At 45.2% G+C, this 16482-nt stretch overlaps 2 protein-coding genes across 2 annotated transcripts in view; both read right to left on the minus strand.

Moving 5' to 3' along the window:
- LOC147678091 (hydroperoxide isomerase ALOXE3-like) overlaps positions 1-16482 on the minus strand; it is a 239569-nt gene that overhangs the window by 188121 nt on the left and 34966 nt on the right. The window lies entirely within an intron of this gene.
- Positions 87-9435, minus strand: LOC147678092 (uncharacterized). The gene is made up of 2 exons (XM_086946534.1): positions 8439-9435; positions 87-97 (listed from the first exon to the last, which is right to left on the minus strand). The coding sequence occupies exons 1-2, from the start codon at positions 9433-9435 to the stop codon at positions 87-89; spliced, it is 1008 nt and encodes a 335-aa protein (XP_086802660.1).

Here is a 16482-nt window from a genome sequence, read left to right on the forward strand (position 1 = left end):
CTGAACCTGCTCATTCAAATACGAAAAGATGAAAAAAGACAATATATTAATTAGCAAACTGAGGACCTAGTTTCCTAGGTCTTGGCTTAAGCAAACACTGAAAAAATTACAAATTTTGATGATTACAAGTTACTTAAGCACCTTCTCTAGATCAAGTATCATTAGTCTACTTAATCATGGATGAAAATCGAACTAGATCTCAGGTCTGGATTCTGAAGTCATTGTTTTGGCTTTGAATAGCATGCATTTGCTCCAGTTGCTCATTTTATGTAACGAGGGAATGAGGGTTCAATGCCCAAACCAACATATGTTAGCACAGGATTCAGTAACAGCCATTAGATAACTGGACAACAGGGATTATTAGAAGAGAGAAATTTGCCAAATAAGCCCTAAAATGGAAACTGCCAGAATTTGCAAAAGACTTGGTAAACATCATGACTCTGTGCAACAGTGGAGGCATTGGATGGGTAAACACAGATCATTTAACATTCCAGAGCAATACTTTGTGTGATTTCATTTTACAGCTGAACTTTGTCAATGTTGGATGAAACAGTGCCGTTGCCATTAAGAGAGGAGCACAAAGAGCTTAGATCAAGTACAATTTAAAAAAAATATTTTTTTACATTGTAATAGCATTTATTAAGCAGGGCCTATTGGAGTTCACGAATGAACAAGTCTAAAGGCTCCTTCCTTATGACCCACATATTTCAGCCATCATTTTCCCCTTAAGCTTGCCAAAACATTTGTGCACTCCTAAAACATAAATAGCAACAAAACGTAAGCCGAGCAGGCATGTTTGAAAAAAATACCATCCACAAAATTACATTTCTAACTATAGAGTTTATTATTTTTTTTTACAAAAAGAAATACCAACTTGTATATTTGTACCTGCTGGACTATTACACTTCTGACTATAAGAGACTGGACAGAAATTCCAGTAAATGCAAAAATCTACTCATTCAGATAATTTTATACTGTTTTAAAAAGTGGTACATTGAAGAAAGCCCATTACCATTGTAATTGTATTGTAATTGCATTTATATAGTGCTTACTACCCCTGACGAGGCATCGAAGTGCTTTTTCGGCGAGTAGCACGCTACTCAGGGACCCATAGAGGATTAGTGTTAAATTAGTATAGTGAAACATGCAAGTACATTTTAAGTGGTGTATAGGTTAGTCAGTTATTTGGATTTGGAATGATAGCAGAAGGATAGAGGAGGAAAAAGGTTTGTATTTATATAGCGCTTGTTGACGCACGCTATTCAGGAAGCCTATAAAGGATTAGTGGTGAACTAATATGGTAAAATATGAAGTTGCTTTCAGTGGTGGATATTAGTCAGTTACTTGGCGTGAGAAGGATAGCAGAGGGATAAAAGGGGAAGAAAGATTAGCATTCATATAGCACTTGTTACCCCTGATGGGTGTTGAAGCGCTTTTCTGACGAGTAGCACGCCACTCGGAACCCATAAAGGATTAGTATTGAAAATTAGTATAGTATAAATATAAAGTAATTTGGGTAGTGGATATGTTATTCAGTTATTTGGGTAGTATATTAGTATAGCTAAATATGAAATTTCAGAAGTGAACATTTTAGTCTGTTAATTTAGATTGAAAAGGATAGTGGAGGTATAAAAGAGTGAAGATTTTTTTTTTAAGGTCTTAGTAGTAGGAGAAGGCTTTTGGATGAGTAAAAAGGAGTTTTGGAGTGGAGGAGTCAGTGCATGACTGTTCGGCCAGCCCAATGTTTCGTACTGGTGTAGGTGGTGTAGTATACAAGCCCAACACTAGATGGCCTACTTCAGGAGGCCGGTTGCCATCTTATTGCAAGTCTATGATGCAAAAGCAGTTAGGTCTGCCTTGTATGGGAAAGAATTGTGGGGCGTTGACAAAATAGAGGAGCTCACTAGATCAGAGCACACATTTTTAAGAAATCTAATGATGTCGCCCCAGAGCATTCCACTTCATTCCCTAATGTTAGATATGGGATGACGATCTATCACTGACATAGCCATGCTCCGCCCACTGTTTTCTGGGCCAGAATCAGGAGGACCCCCGAACTGGGGAAAAATGCCGAAGCCATGGTGGAAGTAATCCACCTCGATAACTGCAATAAGATTGGGTGGTTAAGCAATATAAGGAGGCTTCTTTAGGATATAGGGCTAAGGGTAGCCTGGGAAAACTCTAATCTATCCCAACTCAAAAAATACAGTAAAGAGGCACTATTGGGATTGGGTTACGCAAGTAGACTGCCACAGGAATCATTGAGGAAAACTAACAACAGAATTCATGCTTCACAAACAGCTTAGCTCGCAGGAGCCTTCTTTTAATCGAATTCAAATTCCTCACGCTAGAAAGCTGTACATACAGTTTGGGTTTGGTACTCTTCCCTTGAATTACCTTCTTGGTAAATGGCACAGTAAAGTACAAACACCAAGTAATATAACTGCCTCTCCAGCACGCTGACGTCAGAACTTTCACGTCTTTCCATGCCAGAAGGATGGAGCCATGAAGTGACTGACCGTGTTGTTTTAAAAAAAGCAATTAGGACCCTGAAGGGAAAAGCCCTTGACACTAGAACCAATCTGTAGTGTGGGGAGGATGGGTGTATCGGTAAGGAATCTGCGATTAGATCATTTCTCTACCAGATAAGGCGTTACCGAAGGTAAGTAACTTGTCCATCTGATAGAGACATCTAGCTGCAGATTCCTTACCTTTGAACAGATATCAAAGCAACGCCATCCCCAGAGGAGCGACTGCAGAAAGGTTTAGACCAGGAAGTCCTGCAAGACAGAGCGACCAAACAGGCCTTCTCGGCGAACCTGAGAATCCAGGCAGTAGTCTCGCAAATGTGTGCAGAGATGCCCACGTAGCAGCTTGGCACATATCTGAAACAGGAACACCACACTGGAGAGCCGTGGTGGACGCTTTTGCCCTGGTGGAATGGGCTCTAAGCCCTTCAGGAGGATCCTTCTTCCCGAAGGCGTAACAGATTTTAATACAGAGTCCAATACCTGGAACGAGCTGCAGATCGAAATCAGACACACCCCCACCCTACCCTGCACATCTTCAGGAAGACCCTCAAGACCTGGCTCTTCGACTAACCGGAGTTGCTCCCCCAGCGCCTTGAGACTTTCACGCTCGAGTAGTGAGCTTAAAAATTCCCTGATTGATTGACAATCATGAACCCACACACATTTGCTCGACATTGTGGAAGGTGACACCCATAGAAGAGACCCAGAGCTTTGGAGCAGCTCACAATAGCAGGTCGCTACAACGTAGAGAGCAAGTGGAAATAACACTGCACTCCACACCTCATTGAGCAACAGGCAAGCGGAAGCAAAAGTTGCGGCCCTGGGGGTATAAAAACGGTGATACGACCCCTAAAGCCAACACTTCCAGATGAACCACAGCAGTCAATGGCTGAAAGGAGCTGCCAAAAAGCCCCTTATGGATCTGTAGAAATGGGTATGTGGTACTTAGCGGTGTGATGTGGGACAACATAAGCTATTATCGAGCATCTAAAGTTGTCACTTGGGAAAACCTCAAAAATCGACTGAACCCCACATTAGCATATGGAGGAATGGCAGTGGTGTGAGTGTAGTCTCTGAAAAAACAGACCTGTGCACGTAGATGTTTGTTTGTTCGCCCCCAGACTTACCATCTATGGTCTCTCTCATGGCCATCAGACTCCCGGGGCCGGCGCTCGCCATTGCCGGTTCTTATAAATCCAGCCAGAGGCGGGAGGTGCATTTGGTGCTCTCACAATTACATGCTGGCAAGGCAACTATAAATGGTGTGTATTTAAAATCACATTTGCCGGTTATTTTGGTGAAAGGAAGATATGATGTCTAGATTTAAAGGGAGAACAAAACTTCAAATGTCTCAATAATTTTAATACTAGCCGTGTCTATTATCAAGGAAATGCGCTTGGTCCCGCCTATGTTTAAAAATGCCAGAAATAAATACATCTAAAAAATGACAACAGCGGTGTCATATCGTTATGCCTGACCTCTGTCTAGGGACAGGGCAGGAAAGGAGGAAGGGGCGGGGGCGGAAGCGGAATGACGAGGAATACGAGAGTGAAAAATTGTCTAGCAGACGCGACAAAGAATTTTCAATTCTATTAAGGACACGGAGGCGAGGATTATGCTTCTCTAACTCTTTACTGACATTACAGCAGCCAATAAACTTTAAACTTGCATGACCCCGGAAGGACAACCCCCAACACTGGTCTGCACCAATCACTGTCCCTTCTCACATCATAACAGTCACTGAACACAGGAAACCTCCTCTTTCTTTGCGATTCCTTCATCAGTCCAAACCGAGACTGGAACCCAACATGGTAACTTCTGAAACAGTTCCGCAGGGAATAAACTTCTCCTCATAAACAGCACGACAACTCAGTCCACAGGAGTCTCTCAGGTCTGCTTGTGTTGATCACCTGAAACGAAAATATACATCGTAATGGCCATTCCAACATCCAGGAATACAATAAGCCATAAACATCATTTGGGTGGGTAAAATACATCACATTTCACAGTAATATGCAAACTACTTTACTGCTAGCCCGGGTGGGATAATCCTCGCCTCCGTGTCCTTAATAGAATTGAAAATTCTTTGTCGCGTCTGCTAGACAATTTTTCATTCTATGTCAGTCCACGGAGGCTCTGATTATGCTAGTTTAAAGTTTCTCCACCACCACCGAGGCCACATCCACAATAGGCTTATGATAAAACGTCTTGAAAGTGGAGTCAGATGACCAATCTGCCGCAGTCATGATATCCTGAAGCCGGGAACCGGCACCAAAGGCCTTTGAGGCCATAGCTCCTCTAACAGAGTGTGCCCCAAATTTGGAGGTATCAATACCCGCTAGGTTCAACAACCAGGAAACCCACCTGGCCAAAGTTGCAGTGGTTTAAATAGAAAAGGAGAGTACCCTGCCTCAGGATATACAGGCCCTAGCTAAGGGGTCCAACAGATGTATATGAAGGGGTGATTAACCTAGGGGTTGACACTACACATAACAATCACATGGTCAAATCAAATAGACTATACAGTTCATGTTAGAAAATATATATTTTTTATTGTTTTCTGATAACAGGGATATTAAAAATTTTTTTTTAAAGAAATATATATATTTTTTTGTATCATATGTACATATAAGTCATAAATAAGACAAACATAGATATAAGGACAACAACATCAAGACGTTTCTTCCTACCCAGTAACACATACGTATGTCTCCAGGAATACGGTTATTGTCCTTACTACATCAGGACCCGTAGCTAAAACCATCTATCCGGACTAACACCCCGATTTATACAACACATTAACCACCTATGTGCTGTACTCGCAAGGAATAGAAGAATAAATGGTAGAATGAATGGTGTATGGTAGTAGATGAGAAAGAGTGAGTAGGGATTGAAGTGAATGATACTGTGTGTGTAAAGATTGGCCGTTACTGGGTAGGAAGAAACGTCTTGATGTTGTTGTCCTTATATCTATGTTTGTCTTATTTATGACTTATATGTACCTATGATACAAAAAAATATATATATTTCTTTAAAAAAAATTTTTAATATCCCTGTTATCAGAAAACAATAAAAAATATATATTTTCTAACATGAACTGTATAGTCTATTTGATTTGACCATGTGATTGTTATGTGTAGTGTCAACCCCTAGGTTAATCACCCCTTCATATACATCTGTTGGACCCCTTAGCTAGGGCCTGTATATCCTGAGGCAGGGTACTCTCCTTTTCTATTTAAATTGGTTTTCCCCCCTACTACCTGCCCATATCCTAAAGCTACCCACGGGGAACCCCCTTCTTTGTCTACCAAACTGACTGGGCAAAATGGTCTCTGCAATGAAATCAACAATTGACCAAAATCATTCCTAAATTCCCTAGTACAATCTTCATATACCTTTAAACACTTTACCACACATAACTTACTGTGGTGAGGAAATGCAGGGTAGGAAATACATTTTGAATGTGTTTTAGTCCGCCTTGAAACATTAAAGGAAACTCCCGAAGGAGTGAATACTCTACCTGCCAAATCCAACGCTCGAATGTCCGATACGCGTCTGCAGGAAATCAAACAGAGCAAAAGCGTAAGCTTAGCAGAGAGTTGCTTTCGCGACAAACCCTCATTAGCCGGCCACGCTGACAAGAAGCGTAAGACCACTGCAACATCCCAAAGTTCAGTATACTTGGGCTGAGGGGGGTTCACCAAACGGATCCCCCTGACTACTTTACACACCAGGGGATGTTCTCCGACTGGTTTGCCCTCCACATGCGGATGTCCCGCCGAAATAGCTGATCGGTAATTATTTACCGATCTATATGCCATGCCTGACCGCGCCAGTTCCGACAAGAAATCTACGATCATACGGACATCGGATCCCACCGGATCTCCCTGCCGTTCGTTACACCAACCAACCCATCGTTTCCAAGCGGATTCATAGCGCTTGTGAGTGGAAGGTGCCCACGCCTGTGACAAGAAAAAGAGAGTGTCTTGCGAAACTCCCGGCACTTGCCAACGACGCCGGAAAGTCTCCATGCCATGAGAGCCAACTGATCCTGCAACACTAACGGGTGGTAAAGGCCCACCGGATCCGTAAGAAGGTCCGGGAACGATGAGATTCGCACTGGCAATGCACACGCGAGACTCATTGCGACCGGGAACCACGCTTGTGCTCTCCAACACGGGGATATCAAGATCACCTCCGCTTGCTGCCTCCTCACTTGAGCCAGCACTCTCGGGATCATGATAAACGGAGGAAATGCATATAGAATGCCCGTCGTCCATGACCGAAGAAAGGCGTCCAAACTGATCGCTAAGGGATCCGGTCGCCAACTGTAAAACTGGGGCACTTGCCTGTTGAGCCGCGAGGCAAACAGATCTATCACGCACAGACCCCACTTGTGGTCCAGTTCCCTGAAAATCCTGGGGTGCAACCTCCAGTCGCTGGCATCCCTCAGGTAACGAGAATTCCAATCCGCTGTCACGTTGACAGAGCCCGGTATATATTCTGCCGTCACCGAGATCTGATGCGCCAGGCAGTAATGCCAGAAGTCTTTGGCAATCTCCGCTAGGAGGCGTGATCTGGTGCCGCCTAGGCGATTTATATACCGCACCGCGGACACATTGTCCATGCGTAGGAGAATGCAGCAGGACACTTTCTGTGGGGACAGAGTGCGAATCGTGAAAGAACCCGCTAGGAGTTCCAGGCAATTGATGTGGAGACTGAGCTCTTCGCGAGACCAGCGACCTCCCGTCTCCACTGAGCCGCAACGGGCTCCCCAGCCCCACCGGCTGGCGTCCGACTCTATCACAACCTCCGGTGTTGCAGCAAAAATGGCTCTGCCATTCCAGGCATCCATATGCTCTAACCACCAGTTCATCTCGTACGTGCCTCTGTCGACAGGGAAACCTGCTGGGCATAAGTCAACCCCTTGCGCAGATGCATCGCTTTCAACCGCTGCAGGGCCCTGTAGTGCAACGGGCCCAGGAAAATCGCCTTGATGGAGGATGCCAAGAGGCCCACCAGGCGCGCCAAGGTCCTCAAGGAAATTGTCGGAGAGACAAGCGCTCTCCTCAACTCTTTCCTGATCGCCACCCTCTTCTTGAGAGGTAAGAGCAATTGAGCCTTCACCGAGTCGACCTGGAAACCCAGGAACTCCATCGTTTGAGAGGAAATCAGAATGGACTTTTGCGAATTTAATAGGAAACCCAACTCCTGGAGCAGGTGAATCGTCCATGACAGGTGGAGCGAGACTATTTCTGGAGACCGACCCAAGATCAAGAGGTCGTCGAGATAAATGATTAATCTCACGCCCCTTTCTCTCAACCACTGGACTACCGGTTTCATCAGCTTGGTGAAACACCAGGGAGCGGACGAGAGGCCAAAGGCCATGGTGGAAAACTCGTACCACCGGTAACGCCACTGAAATCGAAGGTACCGTCGATGCGGTGGGAAAATGTGGACCGCCAGGTATGCGTCCTTCAAGTCGAGACGCACCATCCAATCCTGCTCTAGCAGGATGTCGCGCAACAAGTGTATGCCTTCCATTTTGAAGTGCCGATACACCACCCAGGCGTTGAAGTCCCTGAGGTTCAACACTAGCCGGAAACCCTGATCCTTCTTGGGAACCACGAAGACGGTACTCACAAAGCCCTGAGTGTGTGGTGAGGTCTCCACCACCGCTCCTTTTCGGATCAATGCAAGTACCTCTGCGTCGATGAAACTCTGCTCTGGTAGGGAAAAATGTAGGGGAGCGGGTGCATGCCGCTGCGCTGGGGAGGCATAAAACTCTATCTGATACCCCTGTACTGTTTGCAACACCCAGGGATCGGACGTGAGCTCTTGCCACCTGTGAAGAAAGAGAGCCACCCTGCCTCCCACCATGTGCTCCGAAGCACAAAGAACTCGTACCTGAGTAGGAAGTGTCTCCTGAGGAAGTCTGTTGGCCTCGATAGTTGCCACGATAGTTGCCTCTCTGTTCTCTGCCACCGCCTCCCCGATTGCGGGAGGGGTAGAAATTGGGTCGCTGATTGCCTCTGCCTCGTTGCTCTGCTCCACGCGAGGTCTGGTTAAAGCCACGGCCGGCACCACGACCTCGCTGACGTCCGGCCCTATCAAAAACACCGGAGTTGAACACCTTCCGGATGTTTGCTTGTGCTTTATCCAACGCGGAGAAAGTGGCCACATATTTGCCCATGTCTCTCACGAATTTATCTCCAAAGAGCATCCCATTGGCCAGTGCCCCTGCTTCAGTGGGGGCCATCTCTGCCAGCTGGGAGTCGATCCTCATAAGGAAAGAGCGTCTCCGCTCCGTGGAAAGGGCTACGTTAGCGTTCCCCAGAAAGCACATGGCACGCTGTGTCCATTCCAGAACATCCATCACGTTCAGTGGCGCATTCTGCTCCTTCGCCTGAACTGCGGCTTCCATAAGTTTAGTGAGGGGCCCTGAGATGTCCAACAACTTATCCTGGCAGCCACGCCATGCCCTATCCAATCCCTTCTTGGGATCCTTCGCAAATTTTCTCATGAACGCCGCCATATTGGGGTCCAATTCCGGCGTCTCCGCCACTTTTCCTACCAAAGATGGCCTAGGGCATTCGGATCTCAAGGTGGCCCTGACGCCAGCCTCGAAGCCCTGTCGCAAAATATTACCCACATACTGCGCCACCTCGGAACAGGGAACCCATTCGGTAGATCTAGGATGGATAATGTTATTGGGATCAAATAACAAGGTCTTAGGGGCCTGGCCGGCATCCGCCTTGCCTGCTGTGTGTTTCACTTTCCTGCTCTTCTTCCTGGAAACCACAGAGTCCGCCTCCGAATCCGAAGTGTCGGGAGGGGACGGGGAAGAATCCCCCGATGTACAATTAGCCATTGAGCCATGATCCCTGATGACATTCCTGGCCATCTGCGCCAAAACCTGAGCTGAGGGAGTAGAGGTACCACCCTTACGGGCCGATTTAAACTTTCTCTTCCCATAGTTCTGCAGGGGCTTAGTAAAAGGCTTGAGGGCCTTAATTAGGGCTTTATTAACTGACCCTTGGACCTGACTGTCCAGGGCCTCCACCAGATTTTCCTACAACTGTTCTTCCTGTGGCTCATATTCATCATATTCATTATATTCGACCCATTGGTCGCCCTCCTCGGCGTAGTACGCCATGGCTTGAAAGCTGGGAGGTGTGGAGGAAGTTCACGGGGGGGAGCAGCCCAGGGGTGCCTCACACACACACACAGCAAACACCAAAGTCCAGATAATCACAAGAGGCGAGTCTTAATGGTGGAAGGAGACCCCTGTAAAAGCACACAAAATGCTCCCCTCGAGCCTGGCTCTGATCCGGACACGCTCCGGTAAGCGTTAAACTGAGGCCAAGGATTTATGCAGGGCTGAACACGGGACGCGCGAGGCAGTCGTCAATCTCAATTGAAAGTCGGCGCCTCGCGCGTGCGCACAGCGTATGGGGCCGCCACTCGCCTGCTCCCTGTGCGCGAGGAACTTGCGTCTGCCTCCTCCTACTCCACCGCCCCCTGCCGGTCACACAGCGCGCCGCCGCATGGCGCCACACGCGCGCATTCAAACCTGCATAAAAAACCTTGCAACACGGCAAAACAATATCACGGCATAAACCGGGGCAGGAACCATGAAAGCGCTGAAGCGCTATCACGAAATAAGCCCTCTGAAAGTCAATAAACACAATAGAACACGAAGTAAGGTAAAAGGGACTTAACTCGCTGCTGCAGCAGCAAAGAAAGAGGAGGTTTCCTGTGTTCAGTGACTGTTATGATGTGAGAAGGGACAGTGATTGGTGCAGACCAGTGTTGGGGGTTGTCCTTCCGGGGTCATGCAAGTTTAAAGTTTATTGGCTGCTGTAATGTCAGTAAAGAGTTAGAGAAGCATAATCAGAGCCTCCGTGGACTGACATAGAATTAGTTAGGAGATAGCATCGGTAAAATAAAGACGTGCTTATCTCACACTCCTGGCTCCTGTGGTCATTGGGGGAAGAAGTGACAAGCGGTAAAAATATTGTATACATAACAGTGTTCTGAGGGATGTAAAGAAGGAGCATAGTGTGGCTAGAAAATAAAGTAGACTAAATATATCACAATGGTACACTGACAACCATAATTGTGATATATTTGTGAGCCAGAGAGCACACCAAGATTGGGGCATCTGAACGCACATTTAGCAATCACTGTGGGGAGAAGAGTTGGCCTAACGCCTAGGGTGGTCGACCTTGAATCTGGGGAAGTGGGTTCGAGTCTCGGCAATGAAGATGAACATCCTGTGATTCTGGGCAAATCACTTAATCTCCCCATGCCTAACAAAAATGAATGTGTCCTCATGCAACACAGCTCTCTTATACTCCTATACAGGGTCAAGTTTGTGCTATACAAAACTCTAAAAAAAAAAAAAAAAAAAAATCGTAAAACACCATTGAAACCGAGTTAAGAATATGTCTCAAAAGCATAAAACCACTGAAATTCCCGTGTTATGGTTAGCAACTCACACAACACACATCATAACTCATGCCATCTACAATGCTGTATTATTGTTAGCACTTTCTTTCCAAATAGTCTTGACATTGTTCTTTTGAGCCTAGGGATGCCACACGTTATGGTGTGTGTTATGGTGATTGGTGACAGCTCTTGACCAAAACTGTCATGCCAAGTGATTACCAGTTTTTTTTACAGATCCATCCATGATGTCAAAGGTTACAGGGAAATTGAAAATGCTTTTTCCATGAAACGTGTGGCTGCGCCATTGTTGCAGAAACTGAACCTTTGGCTCAGCTCTACAAGGTTTGCTTTCACACCTATGGGTGACATGAGTGTTCTTAGTTCACTGCACCAATGCTGAATTGAGGTGGTGTTGATGCTTTTGGGTTACTAACAGGGAGCAGTGGTAATCCACAAAACTGTTCATTAATGATTTACACACCGTACGATCAGTAGAAATGGAATATGTATTTCAACATATATATTTTTAAATAGTTATTTTGAAATGTCTGGATCTAGGGCACATAATATTGGTAATATTACAGAAGATAAAATGCAGCTAAGCTTTTCAAGTAACGAGGAAACAGTTAAAAATTGTAACAGCACAATTAATAGCACATAACACCCTCTCTGTGCTATCTATAAATGCAATGCTGTATCTAGCAGATTAATAAATGTTAGGCCTGAGTTTCATAGGTTGTGTACTTACTCGAACAGCAGGGTTTGTTTTTTGTTTGGAATATCTAGTCAGCAATTTCAAGCACGAGGAGATTGCGTCTGTGCAAGAACACAATCCTGGCACCAGTTCATGAAGGTAGAATGGAACTTCGCAGATCCTCGAAGCGTTTTGCTGGAGGCTTCCTTAGTCTAGATTGAATCTGTGCTCATCATGGTCTGTGTTTTGAGTCTGTGAATTAGGGTGACGTTTCAATCCCAACTAAGAGCCCAATTCCGATCTCATAAGGAAAGCCCTCCGTACCACTCAGAACCAAGCGAAACGTGCTCCAGGAGACCGACCGAATGAGTACGATGCCTTCGTATGCTTAGAGACTCAGTTCGTTCAGTCTCCTATTGAACTCTATTGCGGCCTGTGTACCGACATGCACACATGCCCAAAAGCAAAAAGGGATGGGTGGGGAAAAGTGTACACCCTGTGGCGGGCACCCCATGGTGCCCGCCCCACTGTGCGTGCATGGATTTGGGTGACCCATGGGCACCCCGTGACAGATTGGGAGAGCTCCGGTTGCAGGGGGGCCTGCTACAGCCCCCCAAAGTACAATTCTGACAGCCATTTTGTCTCGCTGAGACCGAGCCGATACAGCTGTCCGAATTGTGCATCGTACTTACTTGGTGAGAATCCGGCTCCATTACGCTGCATGATTCGGCTATGAATGAGTCATGCTGACAGGATCGGGTTTGGAAACGATTTGGTCAGCGCATATGCGCTCTTTGCATCATACTTGGTCATCCAGACCTGTGTACGATTCTGTCTGAAACATGGACTATGACCCAGATCCGGAAAAGCCAAATCTGATTCGTAGGCCTTCCGAACGGTATCGGGCCCTAAGTGGTCAATTGGTAGTTCTTATATACTATACTTATCTAAGATGGAATTTCCAGTATTACTGTAACAATGTTTTGACATATACATATACATCAGTGGATGTGCTAATAATGTAAACACATGGCAATATAAAATACATTATTTGGGTTATGGTTATTATTTGACATTGAAAAAAAAAACCTGCCCCAGACTGATGTTGCACTTGTGGGTTTTGCCTATGACATTGACAGGAGGATCTAGCTCATTTAGAAGTCAAAAGGAGTTGGTCTATTTGCAGTTCCTCAAGAAGATGAAGGCCACCATGCTTTAGACCTAGGAGTATGGATTTATGTGTTCAAAAACCTAAAACAGAAAAAGGAGCCTTAAGGCAAGTGCTTAAAATAGATTAAATAATTGAATTAAGAAGGGAAATGAATGCAAAAAGAACAATTGATGAACAGAATGCAGAACAATGTCATATAGTTTCCCCGGTCCAGAGATCTGGGCCTAAATCCATTGTTTTTTTGCTCACCATGCCATTCCAGCTTGGCAGTTTGGGCTGGACTTTGCAAACACAAGGGGATGATGGACGGAGTGCTGAAACATTTCAGACACTCACCCCTAGTCACAGATCTGGGTTGAATCTATCATCAATTCTCAGCTCACTTTGCCACCTCAGTTCGGACCCTTCTATATGCAAATCAGTCTTGACCCTGTGCCTCATGGGAACAGTCCATCCCGAACTGCCAAGCCAGGTATTTCCTGAACCGTAAACAAGCATCCAGAGACCGGTTTCTGGGTAGCACCCTTCATCAGCCAGGCTAGCTATAATCCAGTGGCAAAGTGAGCATGGGACCCATGTCTGGGCATACCTCGCCAACTTAGAGTGAGCAAAGCAAACACAAGGAGATGATGGATGGAACGCTGAAACTTTCCAGACACTCACCGCCCAGTTGCAGATCTGTGTTGAATCCATCATCATTCTTTAGCTCAATTCGCCACCTCAGTTCAGACCCAGCTATATGCAAATCAGTCTGGACCCTGTGCCCATGAGGCAAGACTGATTTGCATAGAGCTGTGTCTGAACTGGGGTGGCAAAGCGAGCTAAAGAACGATGATGGATCTAACCCAGATGTGTGACTGTGGGTGAGTGTCTAAAAAGTTTCAGCCCTCCGTCCATCATCTGCTTGTGTTTGCTTTGTTCGCCCTAAGTTGTCAGGGTATGCCCAAACGTGGGTCCCTTGCTTACTTTGCCACTGGATTCAAGCTAGCCTGGCTGAAAAGGGCTGTTAGCCCGAACCTGGTCCCAGGATGCTTGTTTCTGGTCCAGTGAAGACATGGCTTGGCAATTCGGGCTGGACTGTACTAATGAGGCACAGGATTTAACCTAGATCTGTGACTGGGAGTGAGTGTCTGAAAAGTTTCAGCACTCCGTTCATCATCTCCTTGTGTTTGCTTTGTTGATAAGAAAGATACATAAAAAACATTCATTATAATAAGCAACAAATACACAAGGATTTTATATGCAATAAAAAAGAAAAGGGAACTAGACACATCTTTTCATTTACTGATTATTGCAGCTGTGAGCAAAATGAGGAAGAAAAATATAAAGAAGGCAAAATAATGTAGCTAGTCCTGTTAAAAACTCTGTGTAGAAAAATCAGGTATAGGTACTTCCGTGCAAAGGGACGCAATTTGATCACCTTTGTTTCTTTCCACTGATGATGCGGACCTGAGCTCTCCACTGAATTCAAAGGTTGAAAATGGTTGAGGCTTTGGTGACTGAAGAAGGCCTAAAATGGATTGCGAAAGCAACACAGCAGAGCAGAATGGAACCGGTGCTGCTGGATTAGATAGCAAAGCTCTTGTTTTGAATGGACCAGAGAAAGCACATCATTTTCTGATGATACTGGAACAGAGGAAGCACATTCTTGTTGTGGACTTACTCTGGTGAAAGCAGGTTTGTGGCACTTCTGGTGGATTAGTATTTGGTGATTCTGATGATTCATCAACTTCTGCCTGCTTCAGGATGGGCAACTGCAGTGCAGTCCAACAGCTTAGTGTAACTTATTTGTTTGAAATAGTTTTTTTAGCTTGTAAACTGAGAAAAGTACAGTGCTCACTCAATTTATCTGAAACTTGAATGCCACTGCTTCTTTCTGGATAACTGTGTTACTGGTTTAGAAAATAGAAGTTGTTGTGAAACAGGTCCGCCAAGTCAAAAGCAAATCCAGTTTTTCAAAGTCTTTAAATCTCAAATTCAAAACAAGCTCCTTGCAGGGAAAAAATATTTTTTGCCGCTTGAGGTTAAAATACTTCATTTGTAATTTCGGTTGCAACAAACTCTTTTTTTATCAATGCGCAAAATCTATCAACTACAGCTTTGTACCAAGGTACACTTTCAAAACAATCTATTTTATGTGTTTTTGCTCAGTGAACATGTAGGCATAATAAGACATGCATCATTGCCTAAAAGCATATGCATGCATCTTGAAGCCATTAGGCTTTACATTACAACCCCATACAGTCAAATTGAAAATACCATTCTGAATCATTTTAGTTAAATTACTATCAGTAATGTTTTCTTTCAAATTCCTGTAGCATCAGTTTCAAAGAAATGTGCAGTGTAACTGAGCCTGTGTGCTTTAACCTCTTAGCCGTGGCGCGAATTCGGCCGCGGCGTGGGCGGGGCTAGAGGGTGGGCGTGGAATTCGGCCGCGGCACAGGCAGGGAATTAGTGCCGCGCAGGCAGAGCGTGGGCGGAGCGGCAGTTGATGACGGCTCCACGCCGTCATGAGCAGAAGCCGCCCATGGAAAGAGTTAACGATGTTTAATCAAATTTCTCAGAAGTTTATTTCTTTTCTATGTGCAGCAAAAAGCAAAATTGCTTGACGCGTCAGCAATGTTTTTCTGAAAGTTTTATTTTTATTTATGTGCAAGGCCTTGCAGTGTTCCAATTGTGCATAATGTGTATAACTGTACATTTCACGAGATTTAATGCATTTGTGACTTTCATAATACCCCCAAATTTTAAAAACAGTACATTTGTTGTAATTAAAAGCATGAAAAAATGAAACATTCTTTTCAAAGGTACCATAATTGTAAAACTCAATCAGGAATTTGTTGTCCCGAATCAATGTCCGATGGACCTGAAAAGGAATCAGGAGTAATCATATAATTCAATAAATGTGTCAACACATATGCCAATTGCAACATCTCAATGGGTTTCGTAATCCAATGGGGAACCTTTTCCTAAACAATGCACTTGGGCACAGGAGAAGCTGTAATGTTGGCAGCGCAGCGATTTTGTCAGGCTCTGTGAGATGAGAGATGCCGTTGAATTTCTCAAACCATGGTTTGTGGAACAGTACTTTCAGGTACATAATGACCTCCTACGCCGATGACACCCAATTGGTACTGGCTATCAAAGGGGACGGGGAGGAAGTGGCCAATCGATTCACGAGAGGAATGATGGCAGTAGGTGACTGGATGGCCACGAATTGTCTGAAACTCAATTCAGAAAAAACTGAAGTGGTCATCTTCGGTCACCTCTCCCCGGGCTGGTCACCTGTCTGGTGGCCACCATCTTTCGGTCCCCCGCCGAGTCCAGCCAGCAAAGTGAGAAATCTAGGCGTCATCTTCGATGCTGGCCTCAATTTTATGGCACATGCGAATAAAACTGCGGCTTCAGCTCATATGAAATTGAGAATGATTAGGAAAATACTACCTTTCCTACCGAACACGGCCGGGAAAACACTGGTCAGCTCACTAGTCCTGTCCTCCTTGGACTATTGTAACGCTCTATTCTTAAATGCCCAAGTCCGAGTGACAAATAAGATGCAGTCAATCCAAAATGCAGCCGCACGAATGCTGGCTGGGATCCCCAAGTTCGCACCAGTTACAAACATCATTAGGGAT

This window comes from Lissotriton vulgaris, chromosome 12 (genome assembly GCF_964263255.1).
Source record: "Lissotriton vulgaris chromosome 12, aLisVul1.2, whole genome shotgun sequence".
NCBI classification, from domain to species: Eukaryota; Metazoa; Chordata; class Amphibia; order Caudata; family Salamandridae; genus Lissotriton; species Lissotriton vulgaris.